This window comes from Euprymna scolopes, chromosome 5 (genome assembly GCF_053919585.1).
Source record: "Euprymna scolopes isolate OS-2025 chromosome 5, ASM5391958v1, whole genome shotgun sequence".
NCBI lineage: Eukaryota > Metazoa > Mollusca > Cephalopoda > Sepiida > Sepiolidae > Euprymna > Euprymna scolopes.
In genome coordinates this window covers 91161365-91186212 of record NC_136486.1, presented here as the reverse complement: position 1 = coordinate 91186212, position 24848 = coordinate 91161365, and the positions used below count along the sequence as shown (strand labels likewise).

The following is a 24848-nucleotide window of genomic DNA, read 5'->3' as shown; positions in this document are numbered from 1 at the left end:
CTTTAATAATGAAAAAGCTGCATAAATTAAAATATCATATTAAGCGTATTTTACCACCGAGCAAAGTCGGGTGCTCAGGTAGTGCATATATATATATATATATATATATATATATATATATATATATATATGTGTGTGTGTGTGTGTGTGTGTGTGTGTATTAGCATTTCAGCCTGGTTTTGCCCGGGCCGGGTGTTTGGAGGTTTGTGTTAAGCAACAAAACAAAAGTGGTATTAGGAAGGCAGGCTCGAACCCGTACCGCGAAAGAGGAAAACATGGGGGAAAACGTGACGTCTTTGCTGTTACGACCACCGCCAAACCGGAAGTGAAGTTTCGAGTCTGTAGACTTAAAATTGTCAGTGTTATTGCGTAGGAAAATGTAAACACACACACATAGAAACGTTCAATTTCAACTGCCTTTTCAAGTCTATGGATTCATTGTGGCTATTTACTAATGGAGTCAGTCATGGCCTCCGTTCGGTTTTGATCGACAATGAATTAACCTGTAAGGTTCGTTGCGCCTGTTATTATGAAACAAAAGTCGCCTAATCAAACCACACCTCACCTGCTTGAATTGGCAAGAAGTCTAAGGCGACTGGACACAGTACCGATATCAACGTCGCTTCACTTGGGTGATGTAACGAGAACCAGTGTATCAACGTGATTATGCCGTATATATAATGAAGTGTAGTAAAATATTTGTTGCATTTATATATTGAGTAATAGGTAAGGATAACAAAGGCCAGGTAGTTCTATATATGAAATATTGTGTATTTCCTGGTGTATCACAGGATGAAACTTTTGTTACATTTTGCCTTACCGACGGGTGTATAAATTCTTTATACACCGGGTTGCTGCTCTCGTCGTCGGGGTCGCCGGTGTCATCATCATCGTCGTTGGAACCCAAGTCCCTTTCGGTTTTTTTAGTTTTTTATTTTTTTTTTTTCATACAAAAACATACCGACACTTCTTGTTTATTTTATAAAAGGATTAGTTTATTTAAATACAGAAAACTTCGGGGAGACAACTTTTGGAAATAGGAAGGGGGAAGAAAGAAATAGGGTTGTTGATTATCTTGTTTTTTTTTTAAATTTATATGAAATAAACTTTCCATTCATGAATGACACAAGAAGATTTTGCTGAGTTCTGTAACGTTTTATTGGAAAGAGAGCAAGACCAATACATCTTAATTATTATTTACTCCTACGACTACTAATTTACACTTAAGAAATGATCAAATCAACGAACAGAGTCTCAAGAAACTGCTACATTTTTAAACCGGTCCTCGTCCGTATCGTTTCTTGGGGGAGATTGATTTGAAACCCTTTTTTCTTACTCGCTCGAAAAACATGACGTCATCATAAAACCCTATTGTTCTACTATATGTTTTGTCTAGCGCGTTTGATCCGTTGCCGCCTGCTTCAGATTACGCCACATTATCAAAATTCACACTAGTTAAATTAAACACTACTTACGCACGGTCTCTTATATGTAACACTACCAAGAATTCATTCTGATTCTTGAGAGATTAATCGAAAAATAATTGAGATAAATAGGATTGGCTACAGAATTCGTGAAAACGGGTTACATTCTCCGGCCATTGGTACTTTTTGTTAGAAATCAGTGTAAAAACTGAAAACGTTAATATTTCTTTCCTGTCGTTCAAATACGTCCTTTTAACGCGAATTTAATCTTGATTCAAACTCAGCCAAGCTTTGCAAATATCAATAACTGAATAGAATACCATGCATTATTTATCATATTTTGTCTTCCAAATGAATTCAACAAAAAACATCTGCTCTTACATGATCACGTTTATATTATAATAATAAAGAAATGACAATTCTAAAACGTTATATACATATTTTTAAAATCATTATAGTAATTATTTATATCCTTTCCCAGGCGGAATGGTGTGACACTAGGTGCGTAAAGTGGGATTTGAAAAGACAGCGCCATAGAGAAATATGATCTTCATATATGCCTGGATAGTCCCATCCGTATTCCCCTGTAAGACTGTGTCAGGCGATTAGCAATAAACTAACTCCTCCTAAACGGAGAAGACAAAGCCTGGGGCCAAAAACATACCTCAGTCCATGGGGAACAAGCCCTCTCAAAAGTGGTCTTGACTCTAACGGTTGGGTAGATTTTGTGAACAGTAATGTCTATCTGAGTTTCTTGCAAGTTTAAAACAATAAATGTAACACAAAATTTATTTTTATATTATGTAAAATTTACATTTTTACAGACTCTAAACAACGTTAAACATCACATCTTGCACGATCAGCACAATATTATCACATTGTAGCACAATATTACCACATTCTAGCACAATATTACAACATTTACAAAAAAAAACATTACTGCTCCCTACCTAAAGTTAGAGAAATTCTAGTCAGCAACACATAAATAATACACTACAAAACCAACGTCAAGAATTTTAAAATACTTGGAGCTATATACATTAAAACGCAAAACACTTCCTGTAACCAAATCACATTTCAACCCAGCCAAAACACACTTAAATGCTTGTCGTAACCCTACCCTCCCTAAGTGACCCAATATTAACCAGTGAACAAAGAACTCCCACCCCCTTACGGGTCGGCACAGCGTCTGCACGCTTTTGCCGCTGCTACTATAAAAAAAACTCTCTCCAACCCTCTTTGCAAACATCACACATCCTCCTGGCAACGTCTTCTTCGAAAGATGAAAAGTACCATAGAGGCCAACTTCAAACTACACATGGAACGCATATTATTTCTTTCGATCTACACACTTAAAATGTTCATCGGAAAAATGTGTTTAAATAAAAAAGATCTAAGTAAACGGAAGGTCTTTTTTGTCTTTAAGTACATATATATATATATATATATATATATATATATATATAAGTGAAGGCGTCCCTGTGTCTGTCTTTGTGTCTGTGTAGATTATTCTACGCAATAACTCTGTCAATTTTAAGTTTACAGGCTCGAAATTTGATATACAGGGTACTGAGATTTGGGAAAATCTTTGTAATCAATTTTCGGCCAGAAATGTGGCTGTTAAGGGGTCAAAGTTCAACGATTTGACCTTTGAGCAAATTCCTCCGAAAAATTTGGGTCTAAACACTTGAATTTTTAGATATAGGTTCCTTGGACAGGGATCTAACTTAATAAATTGATTTGAGCCCAAATCAATAAATGTTAACGGGTCATAAAATAGGGTCAAAGTTAAAACAACTGACCCTGCGGTCTCTACCAAATTACTCAGAAAATATCTGGTCTAAATATTTGACATTTTACATAAAGGGTATTCAGAGATAGGGCAAGCTTTTTAATCGGTTTGGGTCGAACATTTTTAGTTACCAATATATAAATCTATGTATGTATGTTTGCATGTGTGCCTAAAACTTTCGACAGAGGCGACGGATTTTTACAAGATCAGTATCGTTTGTAAATTCGACCTTTCAGACGACAAATATCGAAAAATTGGCTAAAACATTAATTTCTTCACCTTCAACTGGGCACTTTTCTACAGTCATCCTCTCCTTTCTATTGTTTAGCCTTAATTAAAACCTACGTCACTTCCGGGTTAGCAGTGGTGAAAGTGTCTCTCTGTGTACATTTCCCTACATAAAAACTCCGTCAACTTTCAGTCTACAGACTCGAAATTTGATATACAGGGTACTGACATTTGGGAAAATCTTTGTAATCGGTTTTCGACCAGAAATTTGACTGTTAAGGGGTGAACGTTCAACGATTTGACCATTGAGAACTCTAGAAAATTTAGATAAAGGCTCTTGGACATGGATCTAACTTAATAACTTAATTTGAGCCCAAAAAATTAATGCTAATGGGTCATGATAGGGGTAAAAGTTACCTGTGCAGTCTGTAACAAATTACTCGGAAATTTCTGGTATAAAGATCTGAAATTTTACATAAAGTATATTCAGAGGGCAAGCTTTTTAATCGGTTTGGGTCGACAATTTGAGCTACAAATATATGAATGTGTGTATGTATGTTTGCATTTCATCCTTAAACTTTCGACAGAGGCAACGGATTTTCACAAGAACAGTATCGTTTTGAAGCTCGACCCTTCAGTCGACAAATACCAAAAACTTGATTAAAAACATTAATTTCTTAACCCTCAAGTGGGCACTTTACTACAGAGAGGGGTTCCTTTTTTCGCCGATATTTTCGAAAGTCACCCCCTCTTTTCGATTGTCTAACCTTAATTTAAACCTACGACACTTCCCGTTTGGCAGTGGTCGTAACAGTACAGACGTCGCGTTTTTCTCCCATTCTTTTCCTCCTTCACAGTACGCGCTCGACCTGCCATCCTAATACCACTTTTTTTTTATGCTCAACGTACACTTCCAAGCACCCGAGCAATATATATATATATTGAGTTAAACGATTCATAATTTTGAATTTAAAATCAGTTCCAATATATATATATATATATATATATATATATATATATATATTGGTGTACAATATTTCATACTATGAATTATACTTCAAGCAATATTAACATACAGCCAAATACAATCAAATTGTAGATGGAACTCCTTTAAAAACTATCCAATGCGGATATATGATAAAACTCTTCTATATGAAAAATATCTTTTAACATGAATAAAGGATTATGTAATATATATATATGTGTGTGTGTATGTGTGTATATATATACATACATATATGCATATATATATATATATATATATATATATATATATATATATAAGTAGGTTGTAGTTTGCTTGAAGCATTGTTGAAGAAAATTATAAGGAAAAATTAAAAGCCAAAAACAATGCGAGATTTTTTTTTTATATAGAGTAAAATTAAATGAAAACAAAAGAAATAAATTTCTTTTTTTGTTGTTGTTGTTTGTTTTTTCTTTTTCACACAAATTTTAACTCTAAACAACAGTAATTTTTTTTTCTGTTGTTCTCTAACAATTGTTTTCTAAAACTACCCTTCCTCAGTGACAAAATCTCATCTTCAATCCGAAAAGCCATCCGCAGCGAGGGACTCAACATTCAACTCATCCACACTGGATCTACTTTAAGACAACAGCTCAACCGAAAACATCCATCGCATACACCTTCCCCTTGTTCACTCTCTAATTGCCCAATATCACACACAGGTTTATGCTTTAAGAACCACGTTGTTTACGACCTACAATGCGCTAAATGCAGTGCATCTTACATCGGAAGCACTACCAGATTGCTTCATCACCGCATTAAAGAGCACTTAAACACTACTGCCTCGTCGTTCTATAAACATATTCGCACTTGCATTAATTCAGAACCAGATTTTGACATCAACATTCTTGCTTCTTCAAGAAACGTAGGTCAACTTCGTATCCTCGAATCTTTAATTATTTCAAAAAATACTCCCACACTAAACAATAGACTGGAATTGAGCTCCGCTTTTATAATATAAGTTTAAAACATAAGAAAAACAATAATTAAAAAAAAAAAAAAAAAAAAAACCTTGCTTGATTAGTAATCTCTCTTGATTCACAAACGCAACAAGTATTTCAAACATCAACTGATTTATTTTAACGTTCTCCTAACGTCATTTTTTATTCTATATTTCGCGGTATCACGTGGCAAACTCTTCGGCTGCTTTTCCAATTTTGAACACTCTCCCGCTGTCTTCTCTTGAAAAAGGACTAATAAGTCTGAAATATATTTGAGATTATAACACCATTGAATACAACAAAAAAAAAATTACTGTTGTTTAGAGTTAAAATTTGTGTGAAAAAGAAAAAACAAACAACAACAAAAAAAAAGAAATTTATTTCTTTTGTTTTCATTTAATTTTACTCTATAAAAAAAAAATCTCGCATTGTTCTTGGCTTTTAATTTTTCCTTATATATATATATATATATATATATATATATATATATATATATATATATATATGGAGAGGTAGAAAAAGAACAAAGCACGCTATATGTTTATCAACGTTTTCTCATTATTTTAAAACTTCCTCGGGATAAATAAAGCCGTTATGATTAAAATGTGGAATTGAAATGAAATGAGTGTATCATTTTTTGTTATTTATTAACTGACTAGCCTGGGTGCCCGGCATTGCCCGGGTGTTTGGAGGTGCGTGTTGAGCAAAACAAAAATGGTAGTCGGCAGGCTGGCTCGAATCCGGACCACGAAGGAGGAAAAGAACATGAAAAAAAAAAGTTAGGTCTTTCGTTGAGTCCATCACCAAACCAAAAGTGGCTAGTCAATCGTAAATATTGGATCCCTTTCGAAAATATCGGCGAAAAAAACGACCTCTTCTTGTAGAAAAGTGCCCAGGTTAAGGTGAAGGAAGTTTTTAGCTGATTTTTCGATATTTGTCTTCTGAGATATCGAGCTTCAAAACGATAGAAATCTTGTGAAAATCCGTCGCCTGTGTCGAAAGTTTTTGGCATACATACATACATACATTTAAACACACAGGGGAGATTTATATTATAGATTATATATGCATATATATATATATATATATATATATATATATATATATATATATATAGATAGATGGATAGATAGATAGATAATATTTCTATGATGTAAGTGAGTAAACCTGTGCTTCATGTACATGCTGTACTTTAAATATGAGTTAAAGGGGATAAATTGTAGAAACACCTGCGCCGTTTAATTGTGTTTCAATTTGAGATAAGCGATGATTCAAGAAATCTTCGTCGATATTTATTTGAAGTAAATTTAATAATTTTTGCTTGTTTGAAGTTAAAAGAATGAAGATGCTGCAATGAATAAGAGAATAATGCATTCGGGCATTTTTTTATATCTCTTTCATTTACAGTGAATTCTAATCAACGTTCATTTCACTAACGTATATATGATGGCAATATATAGTGACCGCCAATCGATCGAAAAGTGCTTTTTTCTAAACCTTATTAAAATTCATTAATTTGGAACAACTTTTGGTTTTACCAGAAAGATAAACCCCTGAGGTTTATCACGTAAAAAGTACGATAATATGATACGTTTTATAATTTTCAATAGAATTTTAAGTTTTAAATTTAAAAAAAAAACGCGTTTGACCAATTTTCTGTCGAATGTCAACAAAACATAAATATTTTAAAAGGTTTTCGAATCAATTAAACTAACTTTTTTATGTTTAAATAAAGTTTACTATGATTGCCTATAAGAATATGCAAAAATATTAGAATATAATTACTTTATATTTAAATAAATTCAAATAAGTCAATTGTTTCGCACGATCTCGTACATTTTAGGAATGATGTGCTTACCGCCGCCATCTTGAATTTTAAGTATAGGAATCCAGCCCCGTCTGAATATTTATTTAAGCATTTTCATGAATTTTAATGTAACTAAACAGGCAAATACACTTTTTTAAATAATTGAATTAAACTATAATTACAAACGCCATTCATGGTGAAATATGTTATTTTTAGATTATAATTTTCCTTCATATTTAAATTTTTCCTAATACTTGTTAAAAGTAACTACTTTTATTCTATTTTTACATCAAACATAAATTTTTAGCATTATATTTCTCAGTTTTAATATCACATTAAGGCAGTTTTAACTTTATGATTAAAATCATTTTCTTCCTTATTTTCTCATTAATAATAACGAATGAGCCACACTTTTTTCCATAAACTAGATCATACTATATTTTCTTCAATTCTTTATTGCATAAATCAAGTTGACAAAAACTTTCATTATAATTTGATGGTTCTTAAAAGGATCGTTTTTTGGTAAGCATCTGGGGGATGCAACTTGTTGGAATGACACAACCATCATCTACGGAAACCCATGTTTTCATAATTATAATTAAGTTGCAAAAGGTAGACAACAACTTTTTGTAAACCGTAACGGGCTACCGTATCTTAAGAAAAGCGTAATACCCAGATACAATTATCACATATCATCTTTACACCCTGTTTTTTTATATCGATTCTTTAAAGCATTCTTTATGTACTGGTACATGACAAATGTTTACACATTCTAAAATAAAGTGTTTAAATTATTTTGAAAAATTTAAGAGTAGGCCTATTTTAGCGTTTTTGTAAAAAAAAATTGTTATCTTCATCTAAAAGATAATAATTATTGATATCATATTCAATGAATCTCACACTTCAAAACGCAAAAGATAAAAAAAATTAAACTCATTCAGATTTCGGATTTCGATCTTCGATATCGAAGGCACTCTGTGAAATTTAGTTTTGTTTTTTGCTTTTCTATACTTGTTCACCCTCCTACCAAAAATTGAGTGAATGCTTGGGAGATCGCTTGGACTTAAGGGGTTGAACAAGGGAGAAATGAGGAAGGGGGCATGAAGTCCCCAAAAATTTAGTTATACAACGAATATGAAAAACCAAGTTGCACTTATATAAAGTGCATTTTTTACTTATTAATCGGTGAAATTTTTATATTAATTAGATAATGACCTGACTTTTGGTAGATTTTTTAAAGACAGACTGTTACTCCATAAATTTGGCGGTCACAATATATATATATATATATATATATATATATATATATATATATATATATATATATATATATATATATATATATATAAGCAGATAAGTTTTAACAGCAAAGCGATTCTAACAAGGAGTTAGATGGAAAATGTTTATACACAAACAAAAATAAGAGAAATTATTTAGAAAGAACCATTTCTGTATTTTTTATCGCTATTTCGATATTTTATAAGTATAACCTTTTTTTTCTGACGATAAGCAAAGTTATTCTAACATGCATCGATATCCATTTTACTAATATTTCCGCATTCTGAACTACTTAAAAAAACGTCGAACGTAAAAGAACGTTTTTCTTTTTTTTTTAAGGAGACATTCTGAGTGAAATTCGATACGTGATTTTAAGCTTGAATTACACACTTATATCAAAAGGAAGACAGTTTATATAAGTAAAAGTTTAAATGTTGTGAACCATAGAAAAAAGCAAAGGATCTCGTATTAGATTTTCTTTGGAAAAAAAACGTTTCTCTGTTTCTCTATCAGAAAGAGAGAAATGGTATGGTCATAGCTGTAATCGGACAGTTTTTCTTTGCTTTATTTTTTTAAATTACAACATAAATGATGCCCTAGCCTTTTCGCCTTTCATATTGTTTTCCTTTTATACCGACGGCTACTATACTAGGCGACACAATGGTTTGTATAAATATTTACACTGAACCATCTGTAAAAAGTTAAATATCGAATGCGGCAGAACGTCCCGATCTACCAGAAAGAACAGTTGGAAATAAGTCATACACCATCCACTCTGACTATGCAATTCTTTCAGCTACGTATTTACCCTGAGCTATTAAACCTGGCAGAGTTATATAGGACAAAGAGAAGAAAGCAGCAACCTTAGTATAAGTTAGTGTCCCCAATAATACTTATAATTAAACAGAGCTGAGAGAGAGAAAAGATAACGAAATACCAAGGTCATGAAAGGAAATTCAAATCTTAGGAGGATCTCCATTAATGATAGGAGCAACCGAACTCGCGAAAAAGAATTTCAAAAACTTACTGGCAAATATACTCGTGAACCAAGTGCAAGAAAGATGCAAGCAATTTAAAGTAAACGGTTGGTTAGAATTTTAGAAAATATCTTTTGTTGAAATGTATAAGATAGAGGTTATTTATTTTAGAAAGGATTGTTTTACTCATTCTACTTTTGGGGGGTTCGGTTAGGTTAGTTAAGCGAGTCATAGTGTTGATGTTTAAAATATATGTATAGTTTTTAAGTAAGATGCAGGACTTCCTACGTTTATTTTACTAACTTTGTCGCTGATTTTTAGTCTATCTGTGATATAATTCCATCTATTTTTATATCTAGACTATTTTTATTATTATTTGTTTATTATTTATCATTATTTATTAGTATTTATTATGTTTTATTTATTATTATTGATTTATCATTTATTATTTATTTATTATATCTAGACGATTATTAATTTATTATTATCTAGACTATTTATTATTATTTATTTATTATATCTAGACTACTACTACTACTGTTGTTGTTGTTTGTTTGTTTGTTTGTTTGTAGACTATTCCATCAGTTATTACATCTAGACTATATAGTCTACCGGTGATAGACTTCCATCATTTATTACGTCCATCATTTATAGTTGCATTCGTTTTATCTAGTTTACCTTTTTTTATAATGTTTTCTGTGATTAGTTAGTTATGCGCTTGTTTATTCTTTTATGATATTTGTTGTTTTACCCGCTTTTATGGATTTTTGCTAGAGTTGTTAACGTTTCTTACGAATTAATGTTGTACTTTTTCAAAGCGGGAATGAGTGCTTTGTATGGCATCTTCCTAGAACTGTCTGCGGACTATATTTGAATGTATCTGCAGTAAAGGCGCCTCGAGCAATTTCTGAAAGGGGTAATTGAGTTTTCACAATGAGTTTCTCCCCTAATTTTGCTCCATTGGTATGAACTTAAATTAAACGGAATATACATTATATATTTACTGAATTGAAATGAAGTTTATACGCTGATGAGGAGAATCATAATAGTTTTTTTAAGCTTTACTCTTGTATAATAAAAATAAAATGATTTTGAAATGAGTACACATACAGATACACATTGTTAAGTGCTGATTTTAGGAGCTTGTCTATAATATTTAACATTTTTAATTGTATTATAGATTTTGTAACTTACCATAGTATGTTAGAATCCTTGAGCGCGGATTCTATTTATTGAATACAGTAGAACCCCGGAATACGATATTAAAACATAGTAACAAAATACACTACAGTATATGGTACACATCTATATAATCAAATAACATTATAATAACACAGTAAGACGGGGAAAATATCGTAACCAGGGGCCGTATAAACATCGTTATCTAAATCGTAACCTAAGAACACTTATCCTAGGACCTTTATACCTAACGACATTTCTATAAACTGTTTATTTCCAAGAACTTCCCATCATTTGAACACATAACCACGGGATTGATTCCCAATAGACTACAACAGCCATCTTCAAGTCCAATGTAAACAAATACTTGTTGATCCGTTCTCTTAAGTAATCAAAGAGTGTCCATGGTATTCATCGCTTTGAAGTGTCTCCTATAATCATCCAACTGCACCTTATTATCGACTGACATTATTCTAAAGAAACAAAAAAAAATTTTAATATTTTTCATAAATTTATTCTTCTACGCTTTATTGTACTATTATTTGTTCCGAAGTTTAAAATTATTTTAAGGTTCAACAAGACGAATCAAATTAAATTCACATTGGAACATCTGTCGCTAATATTGAAATATTGATTCGCTATAGCATGAAAAGACGTGTATAATTTTAGCACTTTTTGCATTATAATAGAATTGTATATCACCAGGAATATAGATACTCTAGTAACAATGAATGTTTCTGAAATTTAACAATAAGAATCAAGATTTTATGGCTGGTGCAGTTATGTATAAGATGACCCCCTCGAAAGGTCACAAATAGAATCGTTAATAAAATCCACAATTCTTTCTGGAAATCCAACCATAATTTGTATAAATTAACTTCAGTCAATGATTGACTCAATATTTATCTCTCACACACGGCGGGACGATATGACACAAGGGTCGGAAAGTATGATTTGAAAAGCCAGCGCTCTAGAGAAAAAGAACTCTGATCTGTAAAATATGCCTGTCAAACCCTGTCGGAATTCTGCAGTAAAGGCGCCTCAAGAAATTAGCAAAAAACTAGCCCTTTCTCAAAGGGAGAACGCAAAATCTCAGAAATTTGGACTCCTAGAACTGCACAGGGCAAAAAGCTGAAAACAAGTCATCTTACTGCACAGGACAAGTCGTTGTTGGTTTTTGTGCCGACTGGACTATGATTAACTCTTTCATCAAAGTTTTGGCCCGAATGCATAGCAGTCTGTGTTTATCGTCGTTTAATAATGACGTCTAGAAACAACGTGAAAAATCCATTAAAGTATCATACGATGGTTTTATTCAAAGTTCTACTTCAAATCGACTTTACCGCGGAATGCCGATTTTGATTCTGCTTGATGTGTTTTCTTTTATCGCAATTCAATCTGATTTTGAGTTTTAGTAACGCACTGTTTTATGGATAATTTACTAGCGGGACATGTGGAAATTCCACAGGAGACTCATTCATATATAATCTATAATCTAATCTATATTGGCATTCTGTAGATGTTCAGTGTAATAGGAGACGCTCTGATATTATTGTAGCTTTTTTGTTTATATTTATTTATTTATGTTTATTGTTAGTATTTATCTAAGCAAGCACGAACGCCCGGTCTTAAAGTACGCTTAAATATAATATGTTAATTCTTGCAGATTTCGTATATATTATTATAAAATTAATATTTTATCTATTTTTATATATTATAAAGTTGCTATTTCAAAAATAAAAAAATATATCCATATGACTTGGGTGCATTAGCTTGAATCGAAACCGAAATAAAAACTTATGGAAAAAAATATCTATATAACTTGAGTACCTTCAGCCATAACCGAAACCGAAAGCTAAACTTATGAAGAGTTCTTGATAAAAATATTTATAAAAAAAAAATAGATGACTTAAGTGCCATCAGCTATAATCGAAATCGAAACCAAAACTTATGAAGAATTCTTGGGAAAATTATTTATGACAAGAAATAGAATAACAACAATTAAACGACCCGGATGTAAGCGTGACACACAAAAGAACACATACGCTATCGTATTAATATATAGATTATGCAGGGTGGTTTAAAATTCCTGATGGTCTCTCTTGAAAACTGGCGCATCTAAACAGGTCTTTGCAGATAGTAAAATTCAACAGTAAATTATTCTTGTTTTGACTTGCTTTCATTATCCCAGCAATAAAGAGAAAAGTGAGAAAAATCTCCGTGGTAAAAGGTAGATGGAGACTCCGTTTTCAAAGCCTTAGGCCAAACAGGATTAAAAAGAGAAAACTAAAATATAGTTTCCTCGCTGCTAATAAAGAGACAACGTGTTACAAGGGCATGCATAGTTGGAGAATTACACCACCGCATTCTATCCCGTCCGTTACCATCTTTCCCTCGAACACCATGTATTTGTCTAATTTTTGTAGTTTTAACTTGCTGAGGGAAATCTCTATCTTCTGTTTAACTATTGTTTCTTCGCGTATCATTCAAGAGACTAAATTGATTTTTCACTAAGCACATCAATTTAACGTTACGAACGGATTATTAGTTTTCCTCTCAGACAAATCCTTATTCAAACAGAAGGCTATTTAAATATGTTTACTTTCGGGCAAGTTTCGGAGGTGAGATATTGTGCAAAACTTAGTAAGGATTTTATTGAATCTGAATAAATACGTATTTAGATCTAATAAAAACTGCTTTTCTTTACTTAAATAACAAACATGTGGACATTCTTTCTAAAGAAGCTTTGTTCATAAAAGTTCCGCCTGGTGCTGGGCACATAAAGGTAGAAAGGAAAGCTCTTGCTCTGAACGGCTTACAAGAGGAAACCATATATTAGAGTTCAGTCGGTCACCTTCTATGAAATTAACGATAAACAAACTAGCCTTTTATATTACAAAGCAGTTGTAGGAGAGCGATTAAACCACTACATTTCGACACAATTTTGTACCTTTTCAAAGCGGGAGTGAGTGCTTTATGTGGCATCTTCCTATAAGTGTCTGCGGACTATATTTGAACGTATCTGAGTTATCTCTTTGATCTGTTCTCTTTGTCGCTATTCAATCTGGTTTTGCTTTATTTAATGTTTGAACACATTGCCGACTGATTCGTTTTTCAATAGATGAGTCACCATTTATCTAAGTTAAAACCCATTCGAGATTAAGAGTTAATGAGATAGGTTGATAGAGAATTAGACGAAGAAACTTTCGCCACAACCTTAAACCTCAACAACGAGCAATCACGGAATATCAGGACAAAAGTACAAAATATGGGTAAACGAAAGTTAGAGTGCTACTGAAAATAAACCCAAGCTTTACCTTCTCATATTTATCGATTACATTATACGATTAACTGATAATTCATTGCTATATGACCAGCATCTTTGGGTAAAAATAAAGGCAGAATAGAGTCAAAATGAAAATATTATAAACGCGAGTAATGCTGTCATTTTTTTATTATTATTAAATTAAAAATGGAAATCATTTTAATTTAATATTCTGAGACATTCCTTGATCTTCCACCCTTATCATTGAAGAATTTGTCATATTTTTTCTCCTATGAATATTAAATGAAAATGACTTTAATTTTTTAATCTTAATTTAATTTAATAAAGAAAATACAGCATTGCTTGGTTTTTAAATGTTTTCATTTTAAGTTCAGTCATTCTTTTTGCAAACTGTTATCCTCATCTTCATAGTTGTTGTTGTTTCACCAGGTTTCGGCCAACTCATCCTCTGGCCTTCTTCAGGTGATTAACTGCGATGGGATATAGTAATTGTATCAGTACGTTTTGGCAAACTAATCCTCTGGCCTGCTTGGATAGGATTAAAACCAGTATCTTCAGAGATTTCCCACAAATATATATTTTATGTACCTGACAGTGATCTTAGATAGGTTTTTTGTCGAAATGTCTCTGATAAGTATCGATAATTGATAATCGAAAAAACCCGATGAAAGAAGAGGCGATTTAGACTAAAGTTAACACTTTATATAGCCTAACATCACAAGTGCATTTGGGAGGTTATTGTACCACGCAAATTAACAGTAGGTTCTTTCATATGGCAGGAGTGCGTTTGGAATGAATGTTTCTGTTTAGAGCATAATTGAACCACGATATTTGAGTTTTACATTTTGATTTTTAAGCTACTATATAAAAATAATTTTATAAAATCAACATTATGTTCTCTACAGTGCAACTGCAGTCCAAGAAATTATCACGAATCAATTCCATGAAAAATAATAATTTTCATTGTAAACTTCCTCATACAATGTCGGCAATAAATAAAAGGTCAAAGAGTCCAAAATGTATATTCCGATTGTAATAATTGTTCAGCAATAAGGAATTGAGTAGACATGTTAATTTCAGCTAGCACTGTGTGTGTTTACGTGTATGCTAATAGGAAAGCATCGAAACAAAGCGTATATTAGCATGACTGTATTATCGTAAAGAAGAGATTGTATGTATGAACTGAGTGTACATGCATTCATTTAGTCATGTGTATATATTTATATATTTAGTCGTTTTTGAAAACCACTCGTCGTGTGTTACTTGCCGAGGGCCTTTCGACCCGAAGAAACGATGCAGGATTATGTCGTGCCGTCTCTTAACGAAAATAGAAAAGATAGAGAAAAAAACTGAGTGTAGGTGTTTATAATACGTGCTTCAAATCGTAGTGAATATTCTTTTGTCTGTGATTGGCTAATTTGAGCTTTTGTTCAATCAAGAGACAACACGTAAAAAATCAACATTTACCGCCGCTGCTGCTTCTATCAATGTAACTTAAAATAATTATCCACAATTTAACATCATGTGTTGACAAATGTCGGAACTAATATTTATCACATTCTTCCAAGGCTAGACTTATTAATATATATATATGTGTGTGTCTGTGTGTGTGTCTGTGTGCGCGCGCGTGTGATATATATATATATATATGTATATATATAATAGCATAACGGAAACATATTAAAGGGTATTTGCAGCTTCTCTTCCAATTTTCGGATTTTAATCATGTCAAATCACACTCTATTTCCTTTTGACGGCACACTGCCAACATTTTGTAGGCACGTAAATGTTTAACTTTTCTAAACGAACAATTTACACATTCAGAATTTATTTCACACCACTGTAAATTCATATAAATGTTTAAATATGTTTAGTTCGTATATTACATTTCCTCTTTTTCCTTTACAATGCTTTGCTAGTTAATTTATCCCTTTTATTCAGTGTAATCATTTTAATACATTTTCTAATTCACTACATTATAACATCTAAACTGCTAGCATGAGTCTTGGTACATTTTCATCTATCTTTGTCGATATCTAATTCAAGACAGGATACACGTTATAAATTTAGAAAAAATTCATGTAATTAAAATAATGAATATAGCTATGTATATTAGATTATTGATCATTTCGTGACATTTGTACTGTGCCATCTATTCTATGACGAAATAGATTTTCCCATTTTTCTTTTTAATTTTCTATTATGTCTGGTGGTTTGGGTTGGTGTTGGAGCATTCTACCGGATGCTAGATATTCACTTGATTTTTTTTATTCAATTTTCACCCCAAACAAGGCACAGTGCCACTTTGAAGTAGGGGGCTATCGGGGACATAAGTTGCAGGGACATTATGAATGGAGATGCGTAGCAAGATGTCTGTTCATATTACACTTGAACTTCTGCATGTCAGTACAATTGGGAAAGTAGAATCCTGAAAGGAAGTTCCAAAGTCTAGCAATTCTGGGGAAGAAACTATTGGATATCTATTGTGAAGATGTGGGATTTAGGTGCTTGTTGGGTTTGTCGGGTGTATTCACGTCGAGGGGTGAACAAGAGCTTGTAGTTCGTCAGAGCATTCACCATTAAGTACTTGTATAACTTGATATTATTACTCGACATAATAAAGTTGTCAAATTGGTTCTCGTTAGATCACCGAAGTTAAGCAAAAGCGAGTCTGGGCAGCACTTGATGAGTGACCATTTGGGAATAGCAGACGCTGAATGTGATCCCCGTTTATGTCGGCATTGCTGCCACGCGTCCTGAATTTCTACTTGCCACTGGAATAAAGCAGTGCCGATTCAGGGTTAGGGTGTGTTTGGAAATAGCACAACTCTTGCCATAAAAAAAATTTCACGCACAAGACGCAGCATCATCGGTGATGTTTGTGGTCTTCGCCGATAACGATGGACGAACAGATATTACAAAAACTGTAATCTAGATATATCTGTAGGATTCTGACCGTCCTTTTAAGTGCACTTGTTTGCATTTTTCTTCTTTTTTTTTTTACATGTTTAGTTGACCGAGTATATTTTTCAAGTAGTTTTTAAAATTTGTTTTTATTATTATGATCCCACTGACTAATCTGATAATTAGAATCATTGAAATCTTTCTAAGCTTCAAGTTTTGTGTGTGTTGCTGTATATAAGACATTGCTATTTAGTTTTCGTCTCATTCTCAGTTCTATTTATGTCGGTATCGTTGGGAATACGGATTTCAATTAGGATTATTTCTGTCCTTCTCTTCTCTCACCTCTCTGTTATGGCTTTAAGAGTTCCGTTTTCTACGTATGTCAATATAAACTATGAGGATAATTAAGTATCTGATCATTTTTTATTTGACTGCTTTCGAAAGTATCTACCGTTCTATATTCATGCAAATAACACATTAAAAGAAATGTTATGATTATTTAAATCAACAGTAAAAATATTCACCCTAATCTTAGTCTTAGTGGATTCCCAGGCGTGAATCATTTTTTTTTTTGTAGCCATCTTGGATTTTGTTCTTTATGGTGATTGGCTGCGAATATGGATTAATTGATGACAACAACACAGAATATTTAAAACTAGCAGGACCAGTTGACTGGCGTTGCTTGGTGGAAGCCTGTCCCCTGCCCGCAAGAAAATCAACTACGGTTGTTGGTGTTCGCCACTGCCGTCCCTGAACAATTGCGGACACTGGCGGTCAATAGTATTAAATTAAATTCCAGTTTTTTGTCGTCTTTTTAACATGTCAAACAAAACAATTATGACTTTTTTCGCTTCACTTCTTTGAGTATTGTCATGTTGACTTCCCATATTAAAACAGCTTTCGGACTAGACATCACAAACCTCCCCATCTTAAGAACGGCGTTTGGAATAGACACCCCCAACATCTCTATGTAAAGTAAGGCTTTAGGAGTAGACACAACCCCCTTTTTATGGGTGAGGAAGTGTAAAAATAATTCCCCAAAATTTAACCGTGGTATTGGTTGTCAGCATACCCACCCACAAATGCTACAAAAAAAATCGGGTGTGGCAGTGTCGGTAGGAGAGAAGTAAATTTGCGCGTGTGCGTACAAACCTGGCAGCCAGTGAATTACAGTGCCCAATACATCATGTCTTTATATCTCTATAAGTATTTGTCTCCGCAAAATTTGAATGAGGTTTTCTTAATCAGCATAGTCGTCATTCTAAAGAAAATTGTGGAGGTGAACCTAATGTACAAATTTACCCCTCACCCACCTTCCCCCCAAAAAATTTAACGTGTGCGTAATCTCGAGAATCAGTCTGGGAAAGGAACTTAAATAAAATACTCAACAGAATTCAAAATTGATAAAAATACAAGAATATAACACATAATTTTTTTCCTATGTAATGAAATTTAGGTTTAAATTATAGCGTAGGTAATCGGTATAAAAAGTCGGTACTTGTGCATAAACCAGACCCTAACTTTCAAACATGTCGGCAGGTCTGTCAATTGAGGTATGGAAGGACAAAATGGATACAATACTTCCGCAATTTTTCAAAACTGTTTACTTATATATTTGGGCAAAATATTAAGATATATTTGTTAATATATTTTTTAAAACTAATTTATGTTTTTTTTTTGGGGGGGGGTGGAGTCAAATATAGTTACTTTTGTAGATGTACTTTGTTTAAATATATTTTATTTAAATATACATTATTTAAACCTGCGCAATCTATTATGATCGTCGCCGATTTAAAAATAAATGTTTCGACAATATCATTTGCTGGAGCCATACTTATTATGTTGTTTGAATATAATGTTGTTTGTAATATATGTGAAATAATCACATATTTAAACTATCTTATATTGTGCATTCATCTTTTAGAAACTGCTAAAATTGTAAAAATTGAGACACATTTTCTTTTCATGTTTCTGTAAATAAATATATTTTTAAAATATCTAAACAGTTTGACAAAATATATAACATAGTAACTTAAATAAACAGTTATTTGAAAAGATATGCGATTTTAAAATAAAAATTGATTTAAAAAATACGTAATTTTATATATTTTTCATAAAAGGGTGGTGAAAAAATCAATATAAAATTTAGTTAACTATAAAAAAGTGTTACAGTTTTTTAATACTTATATTTCACTTATGTTAAAAAACATTAAATTCAAACAACATAAGTACGAATCCAGTAGATGATATTGCCGAAACATTTATTTTTAAATCGGTGACGATCGTAATAGATTGCACAGGTTTAAATAAAGTACATTTGAATAAAGTACATTTTACAAAAATGTAACTAATTTTGAAAAAAACTAAAATTAATTACTGGAACAAATGTACAAAGCGAGCGAGCTAGAGAAAGAGGAAATAAATGTTGTTTTTTTTCTTCAGCATCGCCGTGAAATTTTTTTTTTCTTTGGCATAAAAAGAAATGTAAAAAGCGAGCGAGAAAGAGAGAGGTAGTTTGGAAGAATATATACAGAGAGAGATAGGGAGGAAAGAGAGCGTTTTACAAGGTTATATGATGGGGCATTATCCCCATGTTTCATTCATTTCATCAAAAGTTTCCTGATATGTGCGTCCTTTCGAATACAAAAACCGGGTCACTGCTCGACATTCAACAGGCTCCATTTCACACCTGACTCAGTTCAAACACCTGTAAAACAGAAACCACAATGAGTTCAGAGCTGTAATTTGCCACATAACCCGTAGAGATATAAATCATTGCACATGCAAAATTTCAGCTAGATCAGACAACTGGAAGTGTGTCAGGGGCATTACTTATTGCACGCCCCTCATAATCGGTAGGGGAATTTCTGCAATCAAAATATTATATATTGAGATATTAATGTCAACTCTACAAAACATTGCTGGTCGCTTGTGTCATAAGTTTCTATGTCTCATCAGCTGTTTAATTTCAAACATCAAGATGCCTTTTGTATATGTTCTTAGAAGTAGCAGCAACAGCGAATGTTGTTGCTAATAATCGACTCTGTCACTAAAAGTTTAAATAAACAGTTTTTTTTACCAATCACAGCATATATGTATACGGCATGATCACCGAAATTAAATAACTTAGAGGTTGGTCAGTACTAAATGGATAACATTTTGGAAATACCATGCGCTGTATGTTTAGACCTCTGTACGAGAACTGCAAGAAACTAACGTCTTCATCTCCTCTGGCCGGGATATGCATGTTTATGAATTTGATATTCCTTAAGAATTTTTTTCTTTTGAAGGAAAACAGTTCAACTCGCTTAGGGTGAATGCTATGCTAAAAGATATCACAGCGCGAGCGATATTCCCTCTGAAATCTTGCGCGTAGTACAAAATCATAAACATAGTGTTTTCTTTTTTTTTAATCTTTTTCCTCCGCAGACAAAACACGTGTACACGTTAGAATCCAGCCTAGACATTTATGGGGTGAAAGGCCCTCAGCAAATAGCGCACAGATGGCGAATTATTAAACCAGCACCAGCATATACACTGCTAGCCGAACTCTCTTGAACACAGATTCATGCATATATTTTTTAACTTTTAGAATAGACACACTAATATCCGCATACATATATACGCAAATTCCATTTACATACACACAAACTTGCACGGCACCAACCGAAATGAACATTTGCACTGAATTTGTTTTTACATACGAAACACCATCTTTCACCCAGAACGTTTTTTGAACGCTTTTGATTCTCAGTGATTGTCAATATTTTATTTTGTATTGTCTTAACATCTGTTGATATTTTTCATAGATTGACTTTTATATCTTTTCATTTAATAATGTCTTATCTTAATGACACCAAATATATTGCTTCAACAAGCGTCTAGACCATTGTTTAGGTGATTTGTTCCCTGTTTACTGAGGTATGTTTCTGATTCTGTGCAATTCTAGGAGGTCCACCCTACCAGGCTTTATCTTTTCTCTTTGGGAAAAGGTTTCTTTATTGCTAATCACCTGAGACACCTCTACCTGGGAATGGCGACGAGATTGCGCAGGATTTTTATTTATTTATTTATTTATTTATTTATTTATTTTTGCAGAGTTATCTCCCTCAAGGACGCTATCTTTTCACAGCTTATTTCTGACCAAATGTCATACCACCCCGCTGTGGTGAGGAGATAAATAACTTCAACAATGTGATCTTAGTCGTAACACGTGATTTTGTTTGACCAATCACGGCTTTCTTATCCATTCTCCTTCTAGCCTATGAATGAATTTGCGCTGGAAGCACAACTTTGTTCTCGCACATGCGTTAACACGTGCGGTGCTTGAATATGCTGTGTACGATGCGACGTATCGATTGTTGGGTGTAGATGTAAGGATATATCCGCGTTCATAAAGAAAAACATTACGAAAAGTAAAATTCATGTTTTTCTTATTTTTTTTTCTTTTGTGGTCTTTCGGCAATATTGATAAAATAATAAAAGGTATCTCTTTGATCTTCTTACAGAGTTCTGAAGCGGCGCGAAGACGAAAACCTCCAGAAGAGAGCAATTAGCGAAGGACCCAGAAAAGTATTTCCGTCTGGAAACGGAAATGAAATAATCAGAATCGAATTATGAAAAAAAAATACAATAGCAACAAGAAAACAATGGAAGACGTTGTAAAGGGGAAAAACGGCGGGAATAGAACGAAAGAGTTACAAATTGTGAAAATAGAAAGAATCGGCAAAGGAGGAAAGAGAAAGGATATAAAAAAAATAAAGAAGTGATGAATATGATTAGAAGTGTGGATCACAGTTGCAGTACGTAAGAAGGATGAAATAAGAATAAGGTCAAGGGCTAAACCGGGATTAAGTAAAAAGAGAGAATAAGGATTAAATGAAGTGGTTATCGTAGAATTAAATAAAGAGGGTTAACATAGAGTTAAATGAAGAGGGTTAATATAGAATTAAATTAAAGAAATAAAAAGAGTTAAAGTAGAATTAAATAAAGACAGTTAACGTAGAATTAAATAAAGAGGGTTAACATAGAGTTAAATAAAGAGGGTTAATATAGAATTAAATAAAAGGAGTTAAAGTAGAATTAAATAAAGACAGTTAACGTAGAATTAAATAAAGAGGGTTAACATAGAGTTAAATAAAGAGGGTTAATATAGAATTAAATAAAAGGAGTTAAAGTAGAATTAAATAAAGACAGTTAACGTAGAATTAAATAAAGAGGGTTAACATAGAGTTAAATGAAGAGGGTTAATATAGAATTAAATAAAAGGAGTTAAAGTAGAATTAAATAAAGACAGTTAACGTATAATTAAATAAAGAGGGTAAACATAGAGTTAAATGAAGAGGGTTAATATAGAATTAAATAAAAAGAGTTAAAGTAGAATTAAATAAAGACAGTTAACGTAAAATTAAATAAAGAGGGTTAACATAGAGTTAAATAAAGAGGGTTAATATAGAATTAAATAAAAGGAGTTAAAGTAGAATTAAATAAAGACAGTTAACGTAGAATTAAATAAAGAAGTTTAACGTAAAATTAAATAAAGAGGGTTAACATATAGTTAAATAAAGAGGGGACCATAGAATTAAATAAAAAAGAGTTGAAGTAGAATTAAATAAAGAGGGTTAAGTAGAGTCAACTGGGATTTATTAAAAGGGATAAAACGAGGATTGGGTAAAGATAATGAAATGTTTTATAAGTTAATGGCTTGAAATGGGGATTTTGTAAAGAGAGGGGAATAAGGATTAATGAGAGAGAACGAATTAGTAAAAGGTAAAATGTGGATTAATTACAGAGAATGAAATAGGGATTAATGAAGGGGGATTAAATCGGGAATCAGTAAAGAGAGTACAGTAGAGACTGAGTAAAGAGCGTGACATGGGGATTTAGACAAAAACTGTACTATGGAGATTAAGTAAATGCGTTATCGACAAGATAAAGTAAAACGGGGAAAATCGTAATTACATAAAGGTGGTTAAATAAATTAATTAAAGAGGATGAACTTGGCATTAAGTCAAGAGGTTAAATGAACATTGAACAAAGGGGGGTAAATGTGGATTAAACAAAGACGGTGACATTAAGAACAGAAAAGAAATTTAGAGTTAACGAAAAGAGGGAATAGGAAATACGGAGAGTAGAAATAAAGTAAAGGGGATTAATTAAGCAAAGAGCAATAGCGATTAAGTAATCGGGTGGAATGAGGATTAAGTAAAAAACACTGAAATGTGGATAAAAATAAATTTCATAGGCATTAAGTAGGGAGGTCGAAGGGTGGATTCACTAATGAAAGATAAATAAGGATAAAATAAAGATGGTTAAGTGTGTTTTTATAACTAAGAAGTGAAATTAGACTCATTTGGATTATTTGCAATAAAGACATTTTCAAAATGAAATGTCAAATTCAGAATATAATCGTGCAAAAACCTCGATAAAATAAAAATTGGAAGAAAAAAACAATTTATAGTGAAGGGTTGAAATAGAGAAATGAATTTATATCGACAACATAATATTATATCTAAGATAGAAAATATCAAATTAAGGAAACTACATATATATATATATATATATATATATATATATATATATATATTATATATTTATCTGTACATACTATCTATGTATACTGACTAAAAACATAGATATTGTCTGTTGGTTCACCCCTTGTTTGTCTGTCTAATTTGTTTAATTTTTCTTTTTTTTATTTATTAAAATTTCAGGGTGATTTACATCCCGTTGTATCGAGAAACCCGACGGTTTCTAGATCCAACGGAATGTAAATAACCCTGAAATTTTAATAAATAAATATTAAAACACAAATTGGTTAAATAAAATATCATATATATATATATATATATATATATATATATTAATATATATATATATATATTAATATATATATATATATTAATATATATATATATATTAATATATATATATATATATATATATATATATATAATCAGTAGTTTTATAGTGACACACAGATGAATACTATCTAATTTAAAATACAATATTAAACTCCGTTTCCACAACAGCACATAACGCATTTCACGAGCGCCGTTAACGCTTTAATTTCCGGTTGGGATTAAAACTGTAATTTCTGATTCGCTAAAATTAAATCAGATAATAATTTAACAAATAAAAGAAAATACAAAAAAATAATAAATTACACATCAGTATGCACAAATAACACAATAATTGACTACCGAACTAATCTAAAATAAGTCCTATTTCTGCGTGACAGCTCAACTACCTATCTATTTCTGATTCCTACTTTACAACATTTTCCATTTCTTTATTTTTACAACATTTGACACCTTTCTTTTTGAAAAAGTGATTATATTCTCGAAATATCAAAGACTTCTACCATCTCGTTTATTTCAAACAGAAGTCTATTTTACTGTTTTGTATTTGTGATTTACCTGGAAAATAAATGGATATGCGAATATATATTAAAAAAAAACAAGCATTACAAGACCCTCTTTCGTTTGTCCATATTTGTCTATCTACCACATTATTTGAAAACCCGGTTCTTTCATTGCTATCACTGTCTTGTACTCTTTCACATTTACATTGAATTAAATATACTTCCAGATGTGACATTAATATTTTTTAATCTAAGAACTTGACCCTGACTTTAGGCCCAACCAATTGCAATGGGTTAATTGTTTCGTTTAAATTGTACACAAGAATAAATTGTATGTACTTCTTTACTTTAATTTTTTTATATTAAAACATACTTTACAGTTTAGTTTGATAGTAATTAATGTAAAACAATTAAACTAAGAAGTACATAATGCCGCTTATGTCAATAAACGCTGTATAACGGTAAACTAAAGGTAGATAAAACGTTTTAAATTTTTAATTTAAAAATAGTTATAAATAGCCGTGATTTAGTAAGTTAGAAGAAATAATACACGGCATAATTACGTTGACACACAGGTTCCCGTCAGATTACCGAATTTAATTGGCCGATACTAAAATGGTCAACTAGGGTTCAACCTCTGTCCCA

At 32.0% G+C, this 24848-nt stretch overlaps 1 protein-coding gene across 1 annotated transcript in view; it reads left to right on the top strand.

Annotated features, from left to right (window-relative positions):
• LOC145276924 (uncharacterized) overlaps positions 1-23423 on the top strand; it is a 384754-nt gene extending 361331 nt beyond the window's left edge. The window contains exon 4 of the mRNA XM_080128397.1: positions 21349-23423. Coding sequence (XP_079984523.1) covers positions 21349-21460 — 112 coding nt within the window. The 3' untranslated portion in view covers positions 21461-23423. The remainder of the gene's footprint in view (positions 1-21348) is intronic.
• Positions 23424-24848: the final 1425 nt, after the last annotated feature.